This window comes from Rhincodon typus, chromosome 24 (assembly GCF_021869965.1).
Source record: "Rhincodon typus isolate 14 chromosome 24, sRhiTyp1.1, whole genome shotgun sequence".
NCBI classification, from domain to species: Eukaryota; Metazoa; Chordata; class Chondrichthyes; order Orectolobiformes; family Rhincodontidae; genus Rhincodon; species Rhincodon typus.
Window position 1 is genome coordinate 9,709,018 of NC_063355.1, and position 14,954 is coordinate 9,723,971.

A 14,954-nucleotide genomic window follows, 5' to 3' on the forward strand; every position below is an offset into this window, starting at 1 on the left:
AGCATCTGCAGTTCCTACTATATATGGAGGTGTACTTGTTTAATATTCTTAAGGAAATTTTATGTAAAGACAATCTGAGAAATAAATTGTCCATACAATGTTATGTGGATACTCGTTCTATTTAGGACAATGTACATTCGTGTCATGAAGAAGAGGTTGAGGATTGATCTTGTTAGGATGAAGGAAATGTTAGAAAGAATAGAGATTTTCAAAATAAAGTGGGTAGCTGCAAGGTCAGACTGTTCCACAAAAATAAAGGTCTTGTTCAAAGAAGTGATTGAAGCGGGGTGCCTGGCCGCATGAGGAGTTATAAGAATAGATGGAATAAAAGTATTTTTTGTTCAGGTTGTTTTGTGATTAAACATTGTTTTTTTTTGGTTAAAAGAAGGGAGAGGATGTTATCATATCAAAAGATGTAGAATATAAGAAAAAAACATTTTGTTTATTTTTCATTACTTTGTCTTCAAAGGTTGTTTGTTTAAGGGTTTTCTTTTTTTAAAAGTCAAGCTAACTGGGATTAATTAAATGACAGAGTACATATACAAGGGGAATGAGTCATACAGCATTGAAACAGACACTTCAGTCCAACCAATCCACGCTGACCATGTTCCCAAACTAAACTAGTCCCACCTGCCTGCTCCTGGCCCATATCCCTCCCATTCATGAACTTAACCAAATGTCTTTTAAACATTGTAGCTGAACCTGCATCCATGGCTTCCTCTAGCAATTCACAAACCACTCTCTGTGTAAAAAAGTTGCCCCTTGTGCCCTTTTTAAACCTTTCTCCTCTCACCTTGAAAATACATCCCCTAGTTTTGAACTCCCCCACCCTAGGGAAAAGATCCTCGTCATTCACCTCCTCTATTCGCCTCATGATTTTATAAACTTCAATAAAGTCACCCCTCAACCTCCTGCACTCCAGTTAAAAATGTTCCAGTCTTTCCAGTCATTTTTTATATCTCAAACCCTCCATTCCTGGCAGCATCCTGGTAAATCTTGTCTGAGCCCACTCCTGTTTAATGCTATCCTTCCTGTAACAGGGCGACCCGGAACTGCACACAGCATTCCACAAGTGGCCTTGCCAATGTCCTATACAACCTCAACATGACTTCCCAAGTCCTTGTACTTAAAGGTCTGAGCAATAAAGGCAAGCATGCTAAACGCCATCTTCACCATCCTGTCTACGTGTGATGCAAATTTCAAAGAATTATGTACCTGAATCCCCAAGGTCTGTCTGTTCTGCAACACTACCCAGGGCCTTACCATGCATTGTGTAAGTCCTTGTTTGTATTACCAAAATGTGATACCTCACATTTATCCAAGTTAAATTCCATCTACGACTCCTCAGCCAAATGACACAATTGAGCAAGATCTCTTTGTAATCTTAGCTCTGAGCACTGTAGTCCATCCACAAGGGAAAGGTGCCTTAAAGTTTAATTTCATCAACAGGCTTAGATCCGACATGAGCAGGAGGTTGAGGTTGAGGCAGTGAGATGACAGTAAGAGGCCATGGACAGTGATAAAACTCACCTTGCTGTGGAGGGCAAAGCAGGATGGACTTTGGAAGTGGATACCTTATTCCTGGAAGTTCCCACATGGCTCTGGATCAGCAGTGAACTGGGCTGCACAACTCCTGCTTGATTAGTGCTGCCAGCAATGGAGGGCAATCCAGATTCTAGTCCTATCTGCATTCCCAACTGTCTTTCAACTGCTGAGGGGTCTTCAACCACCATAATCTAGCTCAAATACTCCAAACTCCCTGAGGCTGGCAATTGCTTCAGAGCATGAAGCAGTAGATTCTCCTCTAGTCCATTTCAGGAAACCTTGTTTTTATGACCTAGGAATGATCCTCTGACAGTGCTTGTTCTATGCTCTGTAAATGAGTGAGGTTTCTGCTCCCTCTAGCATGTCAGACCAGGACTCCTCTTGCACTCTCACTGGTGAGAGCTGCTTCTGTGTAGCCTATTTGTTAACATCCAAAATAATGGGAACGCTCAGGCCTGAGGTTTCCCACAGTCAATGCCACCTTCCTAGATGATTACATGGTTAGTCTAAATGATGGAAATTCGACTTACAATAATGAAAGGGAAAACCAGTCCCAGAACAAAGAGGGATAGCCACTGCAGTGAGTTCGCAGCCACTAAGGCAATGCATCTGTTGGGTTGAGTGAATAGTTCCAGTGGTAAGACTCCGCTGACAGTACCTGAGTTAAAATCAAATGATCATTAGCCATCTCATTGCACGCACATTCACATACGAAACACAGAAAAAAGTTTGCAGCATTATATATTGTACTACTTTCTTTAGAGATCTAAAGTCACCAATTTGAGGCATCAAATGTCTCCATAGAGGCTGCCGAACAACCTAAACGTTTTCCAGTGTCATTTATTTTTATTTCAGATTTTCAGCAGGTGCGTTTTTAAAGCTTAAGGCTTCAGAGGCATCTGAAGAGGTGGCTCTTTTGCAGGGGAGTAGCAGCCCATCACATAAATATACAGGACGTTGGTGAGGCCTCTTCTGGAATACTGTGTCCAGTTGTGGCTGCCCAGTTAAAGGAAGGATACTACCAAACTGGAGAGGGTTCCGAAGAGATTTACCAGGATGTTGCTGGCTACGGAAGGTCTGAGTTATAAAGAAAGGTTGGATAGACTGAAACTTTTTTCACTGGAATGTAGGAGGTTGAGAGGTGACTTTATAGAAGCTTATAAAATAACAAGGGGTATAGATAGGGTTAATGGTAAGTGTCTTTCCCCTAGGATGGGGATTTCAAAATTAGGGGATACATTTTTAAGGTGAGAGGAGAGAGATTTAAAAAAGACAAGAGGGGCGACTCTTTTACACAGAGAGTAGTTTGTGTGAGGAATGAACCTCCTGAGGAAGTGGTGGATGTGGGCACAGTTACAATGTTTAAAAGACATTGGGATAAGTACATGAAGGGGAAAAGTTTGGAGGGATATGGGCCGAGAGCAGGTAGGTGGGACTAGTTTAGTTTGCGATGATGTTTGGCATGGACTGGTTGGACCAAAGGGTCTGTTTCTGTGCTGTACGACTCTGTGACACAAATTCACACAGTACAGCCAAACAGACTTTATCAAACAGTGAACAGATATGAGAACAGCAGCAATGACACTAGACATTTTATAGTCACGCTAAGTGTAACAATTTCTCTTCAAATTTGCAATAATTGAGAAGTGGTTGCACCAAATTATAAAGTTTCATCATAGGTGCCAGATCTCTATCTGAATAGCAACATGGCATCTTTGGTGTAGCCACCTCTCGTTGATGACTTCTGTAGACTACTTAATCTTAAAAGATTCATTATATATTAGTGTGACCAGCGAGGTCAGCTTTTAGTCAGATGCGACTCAGTCATCTGCCAGACCACTTCAGAGGACAGTTAAGAAGCACACATAGGTCAGGCTGAGTAAGGATGCCAATGTCCTACCACATGGGCTTTTCCAAGTATCTGAAGGTCTCACAGTCACCAGGAATTATACTCGAAATTTATATCAGTCTTATTTAAATCACTGGAATTAAATGTCCCAGCTGCTGGAGTGGGGTTTGAACTCACAAATCTGGAGCGTCAGTCCAGTTTTCTGGATTCCTCATCTCGTATCACAGTCAGCACCCCAGAGAAAATATTGGATCAAAATGATTAGGATATTTAACCCAAATTGAAACAAAAAATGTCAGCCATGTATAGATATATAATTATAATCTCTGGAAACATACCACACAACGCTTGTGATTGAACTCAAACTGAAGTGCTTCATGACCAGTTTTGGATAAAAGAAAATACTTGGTCATTTATCAGAGGTTTTGCAGTAAGTGGTTTCATAGTACAGGGAGTAATGGATGAATTCATGTCCCTGCTGTCTTAATTTCTCTTCACAGATGCTGTCAGACCTGCTGAGCTTTTCCAGCAATTTCTGTTTTTGTTTCTGATTTACAGCATCCGCAGTTCTTTCAGTTTTTGTAAAGATGGTTGGACCTAGGACACTACCCTGAGGAAGTCTCGAAAATGAAGTGATTGGTTTCCAACAACCCAAAACCATCTCCTTTGTACTATGTATGACTCCAACCAGTGGAAACATTTCCCCTGATTCCAACTGACTTGAATTCTGCTGAAGCATGCTGTCCTCACGCCAATAGTACTGACTCTGTCCTCATCTCTGGAATTCAACACGTTTGGACCAAGGCTGTAGTGATGTCAGAAACTGATGTAGTCCTAGTGGAAAGCCAACTGAGTACCTGCAAGCAGTTTGTTACTGAGTAAGTAAGGGAAGGCAATGGCCTAGTGGCATTATAGCTGGACTGATAATCCAGAGACCCAGATAATGTTCTGGGGACCTGGGTTCGAATCCCACCACAGCAGAGGGTGGCACTTCAATTCAAAAAATATCTGGAATTAAGAGTCTAATGATGACCATAAATCCATTGTTGATTGTCGGGGGGAGAAACTCACCTGGTTCACTAATGTCCTTCAGGGAAGGAAACTGTCCAACCTTACCTGGTCTGGCCTACATGTGACTCCAATGTGGTTGACTCTTAACTGCCCAGTGGGCAATAAATGCTGCCTGGCCAGTATTGTCCTCATCCCATAAATGAATAAAGGAAAAATAAAAGTGCCACTAGATAGCGCCATCAGCATTTCCCATCACTTTGCTGTCCTCCCCACAACACCACTATGCTGTAAGGACCAGCATTCATGAAGGTGGCTTGCCATTGGCCCACTCAAGGCCAGTTATGGAAGATCAATAAACTCTGGTTTTGCCTGCCATGTTCATACCCCAAGAATGAATTTAAAAAATGACAATTGTGCTGTGCTCTCTGCCACAGTCAAAAGATTCAAAAATCTCATGGAACAATATTTTAAAACCAATTATCCCAGGTACAATAATGTAAAATCCAGGATGTTGCCGGGACTGGAGGGTTTGAGTTATAAAGATAGGTTGGGACTTCTTCCAGTGGAGCATTAGAAGGTTGAGGGGTGACCTTATGGAGGTTTATAGAAACATGAGGGGCATAGATGAGGTGAATAGCCAAAGTTTTTTTCCCTGGGGTGGGTGAATTCAAAACAAGGGGGCGTATTTTTAAGGTGAGAGGAGAAAGATTTAAAAGGGACCTAAAAGGGGGCAACTTTTTCATACAGAGGGTGGTTTGTATATGGAAAGAACTGCCAGAGGACGTGGCAGACGCAGGTACAGTTACAACGTTTAAAAGACACTTGGACAGGTATGTGAATAGAAAAGGTTTGGAGGGATATGGGCCAAATGCAGGCAAGTAGAACTAGTTTTGTTTGGGACACTTGGTTGGCATGGACAAGTTGGATCGAAGGGTCTGTTTCCATGCTGTATGACTCTGTAACAATCATCCCAGATACAAAAGTATGAAATCAATCATTTCAGATACAAAAACTGAAATTGCTGAAGAAACTCAGCAGGTCTGGCTGCATCTGTGGAGAGAGAAAGCTACGGCCCTTCCTCAGAACCGATCTCAGATACAATGCTGCTGCAGTATCATGGATCAAATATACCTTCCAGTCCTCAACGTCAGTGAAAGGGCAAGAACAAACATCTCTGAGATCTCAGTTATGTCTCGAAGAGACATAGGATATTTACTGCCTAAGGGTAACAGTTTAAAACCATATGATGAAGCTTGCGCCTACCTGGTCCCATTCCGAAAGTCAGGATGTAAGCGAAGATGAAGACCAGGCTACAATATGGAATCCAGGAGAATCTTTCCTGGAGGGGAATGGCACAGAGACACCAACGTTGTAGATTGTCAGTCAATTGCCAATGGCTTGATCCAACCACAAACATGGTTAAAAACAAGTTGCCCCTGTCACACGAGGAATTACCTCTCTAAGTGACTGGGGAGATTTTGCCTGAGCCAGGGTGCATTCAAGGAGGCTCCAAGGCAAGTACAGGGTAAAGGAGACTCTAAGGTTAGTGTGGTGATATGAAGGAGGCTGCTGGAGGGATAGAAGGGTGGAAGAAGTGGAGGTGGTGGGGGTGTGAAGGAGACCCCCAAGGAGGGTGGGGATGGGAAAGAGGCTTGGGATGGGAGTGGAGGGAGAGAAGGAGGGTGGGTGAGAAGAAAGGGGAAAAAGCAAGGGGGAGAATGAAGGCTACAGCAGGAGGAGAGGGAGGCTGTGAGGCACAGAGAGGAAAGCAACAAAGGAGACACAGCAGTTTTAAACCTGACAACAAAGGAATACACAGACAACAACAATTCCTGAGGTAGTGAATTCCTTGCAAATGAATTTGGAATCTGTAGCTTAAGGTTGTAGATTTAAAAGGGTGCCCAAGTGGGAAAAATATAGTAGGTGTCTTTATAATAAAGTGTGGCAATTTTTTACAATTAAAGTTGAGGTTGAAATTTAAGATGCAGGAAATAGGATTGTGATTACCTGGTTAAAATCTTTCAGCTTTAATTATATGTGATAGAAACACATTAGCCGTGACCTCATCAGCCTGTGAAAGGTGTGTTTATGGTGATCTGCATAGAAGTGTCAGTTACTTGGCTAGGTTAATCTTATAGTCTTGTGTCAATTTAAATACTGTGGTATCAAAGCTGTGTGCTGTGGTTTTAGGTTTCATGGCACATTGATCATTATTATGGATATTGATGAATTCTTCTAATTCTACTTCTGCGTGAGTTCAAATATTACACAAACATTAAAGATATTTTTACCTCATGACTGCATTTCCGAAGAAATGAGTTCATAACAGTGTGATAACCCCTACAAAGGCCCATGGGAATTACTACTTAATCTCCCTTCCTAGCTCATTGAGTATGAGTTCCCTTGGTAACAGGCGAAGGCCTACCCAGCTAGAACTCATCACCTGACCGTTATCCTGCCCCTGGAGCTGGAGACCTGGGTTCAAGTCCCACCTGCTCCAGAGGTGTCTGATAACATCTCTGAACAGGTTGATTAGAAAAATAGGTCAAATAAAAAAAGGCAAACCAAGTCCTCTTGTAATTTCATTTTGATTTAATCCCAATCCCTCCCTCACATCATCATCCCATAATGCCCATAATGGGCTTAGCATGTAAATTCCTGATTGTTTACATGGGTGATTTATTGGTGGCAATTAGTAGTTTAAAACAAGAAGAAATCACAGCCCTGTGGTGGTGGGAAAGCCATTCGATTGTGTGTAAAGTAAGAGCACTTCTGGATAAAAGAATTAAAAAAAGAAAGAAAAACTGAAAAAAAATAAAGCAGGCCCAGGGATGGGTCTGTCCTGGGCTGGGACTAATCTACATATGCCATGAGGAGGGGCTCCATTTTGGTGTTCAACAATAAATGATGTTCCTTTCCAGTCAGGCTTCCTGAGTTTTTACAAAGAGTTTTTAAAAAGTCTCAAAAAACAGAAACAAAAGCCCACCAGAAAACAAAATGTAACTCTCATGAAAATCCCAAGAAGATTCATTATAGAAACAAAATGATTTTGACCCCTGCAAAGACAATCTTAACCTAAACCAGGTAACTTGGTGGTGGGGAAACTTCTAGAAAGAATTATTCAGGATAAGGTTAATAGTCATATGGGTTAATTAGAAAAATGGATCTGTTAAGGGAACATTGTGTCTAACTTGCTGGAGGTTTTGAAGAGGAGACAGAGGTAGGTGAGGGCAATGCTGTTGATATATGTTCTTGGATTTCCAAAAGGAGTGGACCAGGTTGTCCTGGAGGGACAGTCCCTGTGGAAGGCTGACAAAGTGGGGGGTGAGGTGAACATGTGTCTGGTGGTGGCATCTTGCTGGAGGTGGTGGAAATAGCGCTTATGTTCTGTTTGATATGGTAAGTGAAGACAAAGGGAACTCTATTGGTGTTTTGGGAGGGAAGAGAAGGGGTGAGGGCAGAAGTGCAGGAAGTGGGTTGGACACAGCTTAAAGGCTCTATCAACCACAGTGGTGGGGCATCTCAGCTGAGGGAAAAAATGGACATTTCTGAGAACCCCTTCCCTGCGGAAGGTGGCATCATTGGAACAGATGCAATGGAGATGGAGAAACTGGGAGAATGGGATTGAGTCCTTATGGAAGACAGGAGAGTCTAGAATCAGGGGGCAGGTTATGAGGATGTTGGACAGTATATTGGACACTAGTTAGACAGTACTGTACACAGTCCCAGGCACAATCCTACAATTTGGATGTGAACGCATTGGAGAGAGTGCTGAAGATGTTTTATGAGAATGGTTCCAGGAATTAGACACTTCAGTTGTGAGAATAGATTGGACAAGATGGAACTATCTTTCTTGAAAAGAGGAAAACTAACAGGAGATTCAATAGACATTTTCAAAATCATGAAATGGCTGGACAGAGTAGACAGTGAGGAATTGTTCCCACTTATGAAAGGATTGAGAATTAGGGGGCGTTAATACAAAGGGATTTGCAAAATGTGAAACAAGAAAAAGCTTTTTCCATAAAAGTACACATTTAATTCCCTTTTAAAAATTGTTATTGAAGCTGTTTCTAGCACCATTTCAGACGATGTATTCCAGATTATACCAACTACATCAGTAAAATGACTTTTCCTAAACTTCACCCACTTTATGCCAATAATTTAAATGTGTACCCTTTGGTTGCTGACACCCCAGCAAGTGGAAATGATCTCTCCCTTTCTATTCTATCAAACTCTCCACATAATCTTCAACAGCTCTTTAAAATTTCCCCTTAATTTTCTGCTCTAATGAAAATAATCTTAGTTTTTCTAGTCTCTACAGATAATGCAGAGTCCTCATCTTTGGAATCATTCTAATAAATCTTCTGTACGCTCTGTCCAGGGCCTTTCTGAAAAGTAATTATTGCCCAGAACCAAACATAATATCCTCGCTGCACTCTAGTCAGTGATTTAGTGAATTTTAACTTGTGGCTGGTCTTATTTACAGAGATAACAGCTGCGCTGTCTAGTTCTTACCTTCAGAGAGAGTGTAATGATCAGTAGTAGTATCCAAAATGCCATGAAGCAGTAACCTTTCCATAACAGAACCTTTCTTCCTGCACGCTCGATAATGAATCCCTGTTCAACAGAAAATTTTTTGTTAAGAGAACACGCTTCAGTCCAATATCTTTGTCTTTATTCATTCATGGGATGAGGGCGTTGCTGGCCAGGCAGAATTTATTGCCCATCCCTAATTGCCCAGAGGGCAGTTAAGAGTCAACCACATTGCTGTGGGTCTGGAGTCATATGTAGGCCAGACCAGGTAAGGATGGCAGTTGTCTTCACTAAAGGACATTAGTGAACCAGGCGGGATTTTCATGACAATCGACAATAGACTCATGGTCATCATTAGACTCTTAATTCCAAATTTATTTTGTTTTTTTAAATTGAATCAGACTCTGCCGTGGCAGGATTCGAACCCAGGTCCCCAGAGCATTATCCAGGTCTCGGAGGTAACAGTCCAGTGATAATATCACTAAGCCATAGTTGCAATACTCTTTGCATAAAATCATAAAACATTACAGTCCATTGGGCCTGCCAGAGTCATTAATCAAATGCCACCAATTGATTGGGCAAGAACATGGCAGACAGAATATAAAATAGAAAAGTGTGAGATTATGCTCTTGCGGCAGGAGAAATGTGTAGATTATTTCCTAAATGGTGAGAGGGTGGAAAGTGATGAAGAGAAATGACACCTGGGTGTCCGATTCAATGAGTCAATGCTGGTGCAGCAAGCTATTACAAAGGCTCACGGAGTGGTAACCTTTATTACAGGAGGATTTGAGTCCAGGAATAGTGTCCTGTGGCTTCAGTTGTATAGAAGCTTGGTTAGACTGCACCTGGAATACTGTGCCATTTTGCTCTCCTTATCTCAGGAAGGATATTATCACCAGACAGGGAGTGCAACAAACGTTCACCAGACTCTCTCCTGAGATGGCAGGACTGTCCTATGCAGAGAGATTGGATAAACTGAGTCTGCGTTTCTAGAGTGTTGAAAACTGGAAGGTGATCTCATTGAAACTTACTTCAAGCCATTGACAGGGTAGATGCAGATAAGATGTTCCCTGATTGGAGAGTCTAGAATCAGGGGGCACAGTTTAAAAATAAGGGGAATGTCATTTAAGTCCGAGGTAGGGAGAATTTATTTTTATTCAGAATTCTCTACCACAGAGGGCTGTGAAAGCTTAGTCTTTGACTATGTTTAACGTAATGACTGATAGATTTCTGATTACCAATGACCAATTACCAATTACCAATTCTGATTACCAAATTATGGAATGGGGAGACTAACATGTTCAATCATCCATGATCATATTGAATAACAAGGTAGGCTTGATGGGCTAAATGGCCTGCTCCTGTTCCTATATTCCTGTCTGTACCACCTTCTCAGACACTGCATAAAAGATGTTTTCTCGTGTCTCCTTTGATTCTTTTGTACATCTGTGTCATCTATTTGACCTTTACAGCAAAGAAACCTCCACCCTAATGGTTTTGAACATGCCCCCACCCCCAATCTTCTCTTTCCTAAGGAGAACCAGCCCACCTTCTCCAATCTATCCTCATGACTCAAGTCTCTCTTCTCTGGAGCTATTTGCGTAAATATTTTCACACCCACTCTCAAGCACTCACTTCTTTCCTAAAGTGCAATGTCTAGATTTCGACACAATATTCCAGTTGAGACCAAAGCACTGACCTGAAGATCATCCCACCCAGACCCAGTCCCAGTCCCAGTCCCAGTCCCCTATCCTTGCAACCCTGCATTTCCCATGGCTAACCCACCTAGCCTAAACATCCCTGGACACTATGGGTAATTTAGCATGGCCAATCCACCTAACTTGCACATCTTTGGACTGAGAGAGAAACCCACATAGACACAGGGAGAATGTGCAAACTCCACACAGACAGTCACCCAAGGCTGGAATCGAACCCAGATCCCTGGCACTGTGGGGCAGCAGTGCTAACCACTGAGCCACCGTGCCACCCAAATGAATGGATTTGCCTATTCTACCAGCCTGTCCATGTCCTTATGTAGTCAATCAGTATCCTCTTCATAGTTCACTATCCTGTTTTCTTGTCATTTGCAAACTTTAAAATGTTGCCCACACCCAATAATAATATTAATCATCTCATCATTAATAATTCACATAGAATCCCTACAATGTGGAATCAGGCCCTTTGGCCCAACAAGTCCACACCCACTGTTGGAGCATCCCACCCAGACCAATCCCCTTATAACCCACCTAAGCTACACATCCCTGAACACTACAGGCAACTTAGCATGGCCATTCCACCTAGCCTGCACATCTTTGGACTGTGGGAGGAAACAGGAGTACCTGGAGGAAACCCACGCAGACACGGGGAGAATGTGCAAACTCCACACAGACAGTTGCCCAAGGCTGGAATTGAACTAAGGTCCCTGGTGCTGTGAGGCAGCAGTGCTAACCATTGAGCCATCAAGATGGATCAAGAAAACATAGCAATTGATTCAGATTCTCTGCAAAATGTGCTCAAAGCTCCATGAGTTGATGAATTTTGCACATTTCTTGCAGTTCACATGATGGATTCAGAGAAGATTACAGCACAGCAAGTCACAATTCTGACCATTTACCTGTGTCAGTTCTTTGAAAGAGCTTTTCAGTTATTTAGTCCCAGACTCCAACCTTTTCCCCTTTCCCTTATAAATTGATTCTCTTCAGCTACGTGTCCTTGGTCTTTATGATGTCGAATTCTAACATCCTTTCAAGTTCCAGATAATAATCACCAATCGTGTGGAGTGATTTCTCCTCCTTTCCTATCTCGTTCTTCCATCAATTAATTTAAATCTGTGATTTTTGGTCACTGGCCCATTGCCACAGAAAACCTCTTTCACTCTACCTGACCTTATCATTGTGAATTCACGTGTTAGGTCTACCTTTCATCTCCTTGACTTTAAGAAGAACAAACCCTGCTTCAGAAGTTATTTGAAGCTTTTCACAGTGACAGCAGTAACATGGAGTAAGGCAATTTTAAGGTTATACCAATTTCAACTTTGCACTGAAAAGTGCAGTTGTTACCTTAGAAGTGCTGGCAGATCTTTACATTTCTGGGTATTGTAATCTGCCCAACGTCTGGAGCATTGAAGGCTGGAAAAGGTGGGAAGTGACCGTATCTACCAGATCAGAATTTGATCAGAAACGTACTGCTGATCGGCTAGGGTCTTGTGCTAATAATGTGTCAGTACATTATTGGGGAGCCGATGACCAATGTATCAGGGAGGCAATAGCCTAGTGGTACAGCAAACTTTGTTTTAAACAGCATCTTATGAATTGGCATGTGACAAGGCTGTCACTTTAAGAGGTTATTTTGTCCTGGGTTTTTTTTGAAGAGAGGTTGTAAGGCAGAGATGACGACCTGACTACTGAAGATGACTTTTGTGAACAACTTGTGAGGCCCTGGGGATTTTTTTAAACAATATACAATTTATTTAAACACTGTAGTTAAAATACAAAAACAAAACAAAGAGAAATTTGGAATAACTCAACTATTGGAAAGCTAACCGAATATTAGAAACAGTACCTATTACTAATTAACTGTTCCAATACAGTAACATCCCCATAAACACACTCCTTGGCAAAAAGGCAAATTCAGATACAGATTCTTACATGCAGTTCTCCAATCCAAGGGGCAAAAACATCAAGAAAAGTTTCAGGGAAAATAACAGCTGGGAATCATTCACTGAAGACCCCAACTCTTTTGAGACCCAGTGGCTTCTGATATTACTTTAAAAAACCCAGAAATCTGAATCTGTGAGAGGTGACTCACCCATTCAGGCTGTTAAAAAAAAACCCACAGCCTCACACTTTTTTTTTCTTTATTCATTCATGGGATGAGGGCATCACTGCTAGGCAGCATTTATTGCCCATCCCAAATGCCCAGAGGGCAGTTAAGAGTCAATCATATTGCTGTGTGTCTGGAGTTACATGTAGGCCAGACCAGGTAAAGATGGCAGTTTCTTTCCCGAAAGGGCATTATTGAACCAGATAGGATTTTCCGACTATCGGCAATTGATTCATGGTCATCATTAGACTCTTAATTCCACTTATTTATTGAATTCAAATTCCACCATCTGCCACGGTGGGATTCGAACCCAGGTCCCCAGAACATTATCTGGGTCTCTGGATTAACAGTCCAGTGACAATTCCAGTAGCCAGTTCGACACCTCTGCCTTATAACCTCTCTTTTAAAAAAAACAGGATAAAATAACCTTTGAAACTGACAGCATCGTCACAGAAAAAACTCAATAAATCAGTGAAAATTATAAACCTGTATTTTACTGAGGTTTAATGTGTTATTCTGCCACAATACTCCAGGTTTGGTCTCACCAAGGCCCTGCATTAAGATATCCTTGGTCCTGAACCTCAAACCTCATGCAATGAAGAACAACATACCATTTGCGTTCCTAATTGCTTACTGCACCTGCTTACTCTCTTTCAATGACACCCAGATCCCTTTCCCAATCTATCACCATTTCAATAATGCACTGCCATTCTAGGTTTCTACAAAAGTGGATAACTTCCCATTTATCCATGTCATATTGAATCTGCCAGATCCTTTGCCTGCTCATTCAACTTGTCTAAATCATCCTCTTGTCTCTTTACATCCTCCTCACCACTCACACTCCCAACTAGTTCTGTGTCATCAGCAATCTAGGAAATATTACACTTGATGCCCTGATCCAAATCTTTAAGACATATTGTAAACAGCTGGAGCCCAAGCAGTGATCCCTGCAGTACATTATTCATCAACACCTTCCTCTCCAAAAATAACCATTTATTCCCATCCTTTCACAGAAATATAAGTCATGGACGTTGGGGTGAGCAGAAGAGAGCAGAGATTTGGAGACTAACAGACCTTCCCCTTCCATTAATAATCATCCTGCACCAACCACAACAGGACCTGCCTCCCCCTTTCTGATGAAGGATATTGGTGAGTTTCTTCAGCTCCCACCCATTTAAGTGCCCATAGGCCTTTGAGGAGCAGGAGACCAGTTACCCTGCTGTGAGTGGGGGGATGGGTGCAGTGTAGTGTCGCAGAGTCATACAGCATGGAAACAGACCCTTCAGTCCAACCAGTCCACGCTGACCATGTTCCCAACCTGCCTGCGTTTGGCTCATATCCCTCCAAATCTTTCCTATTCATGTACCTTTCCAAATGTCTTTTAAACGTTGTAACTGTACCTGCATCCAGCACTTTCTCTGGCAGTTCATTCCACACGCTTACCACTCTCTGTGTAAAAACATTACCCCTTACGTTCATTTTAAAACTTTCTCCTCTTACCTTAAAATATGCCCCCTGGTTTTGAATACCCCCATCCTAGGGAAAAGACCCTTGTCATTCACCTTATCTGTGACCCTAATGATTTTATAAGCCTCTATAACGTCACCCCTCAGCCTCCTATGCTCCAGCGGAAAACAGTCCCAGTATCCAGCCTCTCCTTATAACTCAAAACCTCCATTCCCGGCAACATCCTGGCACCACTTCCATATACAAGGGGGATTGGAAACTTGCAGTCAGAACTTTTCCTTTTCTCTAGCCAGTTATCCTTAGAAATCCAAGATGTATGTGGGTACATGTCTGTTTGAGTGGAGCCAATTTCTGATGCTCTCCTCCTGACTGAGGCAAAAGTGCAGAAGGAATCTCTTGCCCTGTATCAACAGCGCTCTCTGGGGTTTTGCATCTTGGTAAGGCAAATCAGGGCAGGATTTACATATTTGATGGCAGGGTCCTGGGGAGTGTTGCCAAACAAAGAGACCTTGGGGAGCAGGTGCATAGTCCCTTGAAGGTGGACTCACAGGTACATAGGGCAGCGAAGAAAGTGTTTGTACACCGGCCTTCATTGGTCAGTGCATTGAGTATAGGAGTTGGGAGGTCATATTGTGGCTGTACAGGACATTGGTTTGGCCACTTTGGGAATACTGCGATCAATTCTGGTCTCTCTGCTATATGAAGGGCGTTATGAAACTTGAAAGAG

General features: G+C 42.3%; 1 protein-coding gene across 1 annotated transcript in view; it reads right to left on the minus strand.

Moving 5' to 3' along the window:
- Window positions 1–2,051: 2,051 nt before the first annotated feature.
- LOC109925932 (solute carrier family 2, facilitated glucose transporter member 11-like) overlaps window positions 2,052–14,954 on the minus strand; it is a gene marked incomplete at its 5' end in the record, with an annotated part of 58,685 nt that continues 45,782 nt past the window's right edge. Inside the window, 3 exons of the mRNA XM_048611700.1 lie at window positions 2,052–2,203; window positions 5,669–5,744; window positions 8,921–9,022. Of these exons, the coding sequence (XP_048467657.1) occupies window positions 2,052–2,203; window positions 5,669–5,744; window positions 8,921–9,022 (330 nt within the window). The remainder of the gene's footprint in view (window positions 2,204–5,668; window positions 5,745–8,920; window positions 9,023–14,954) is intronic.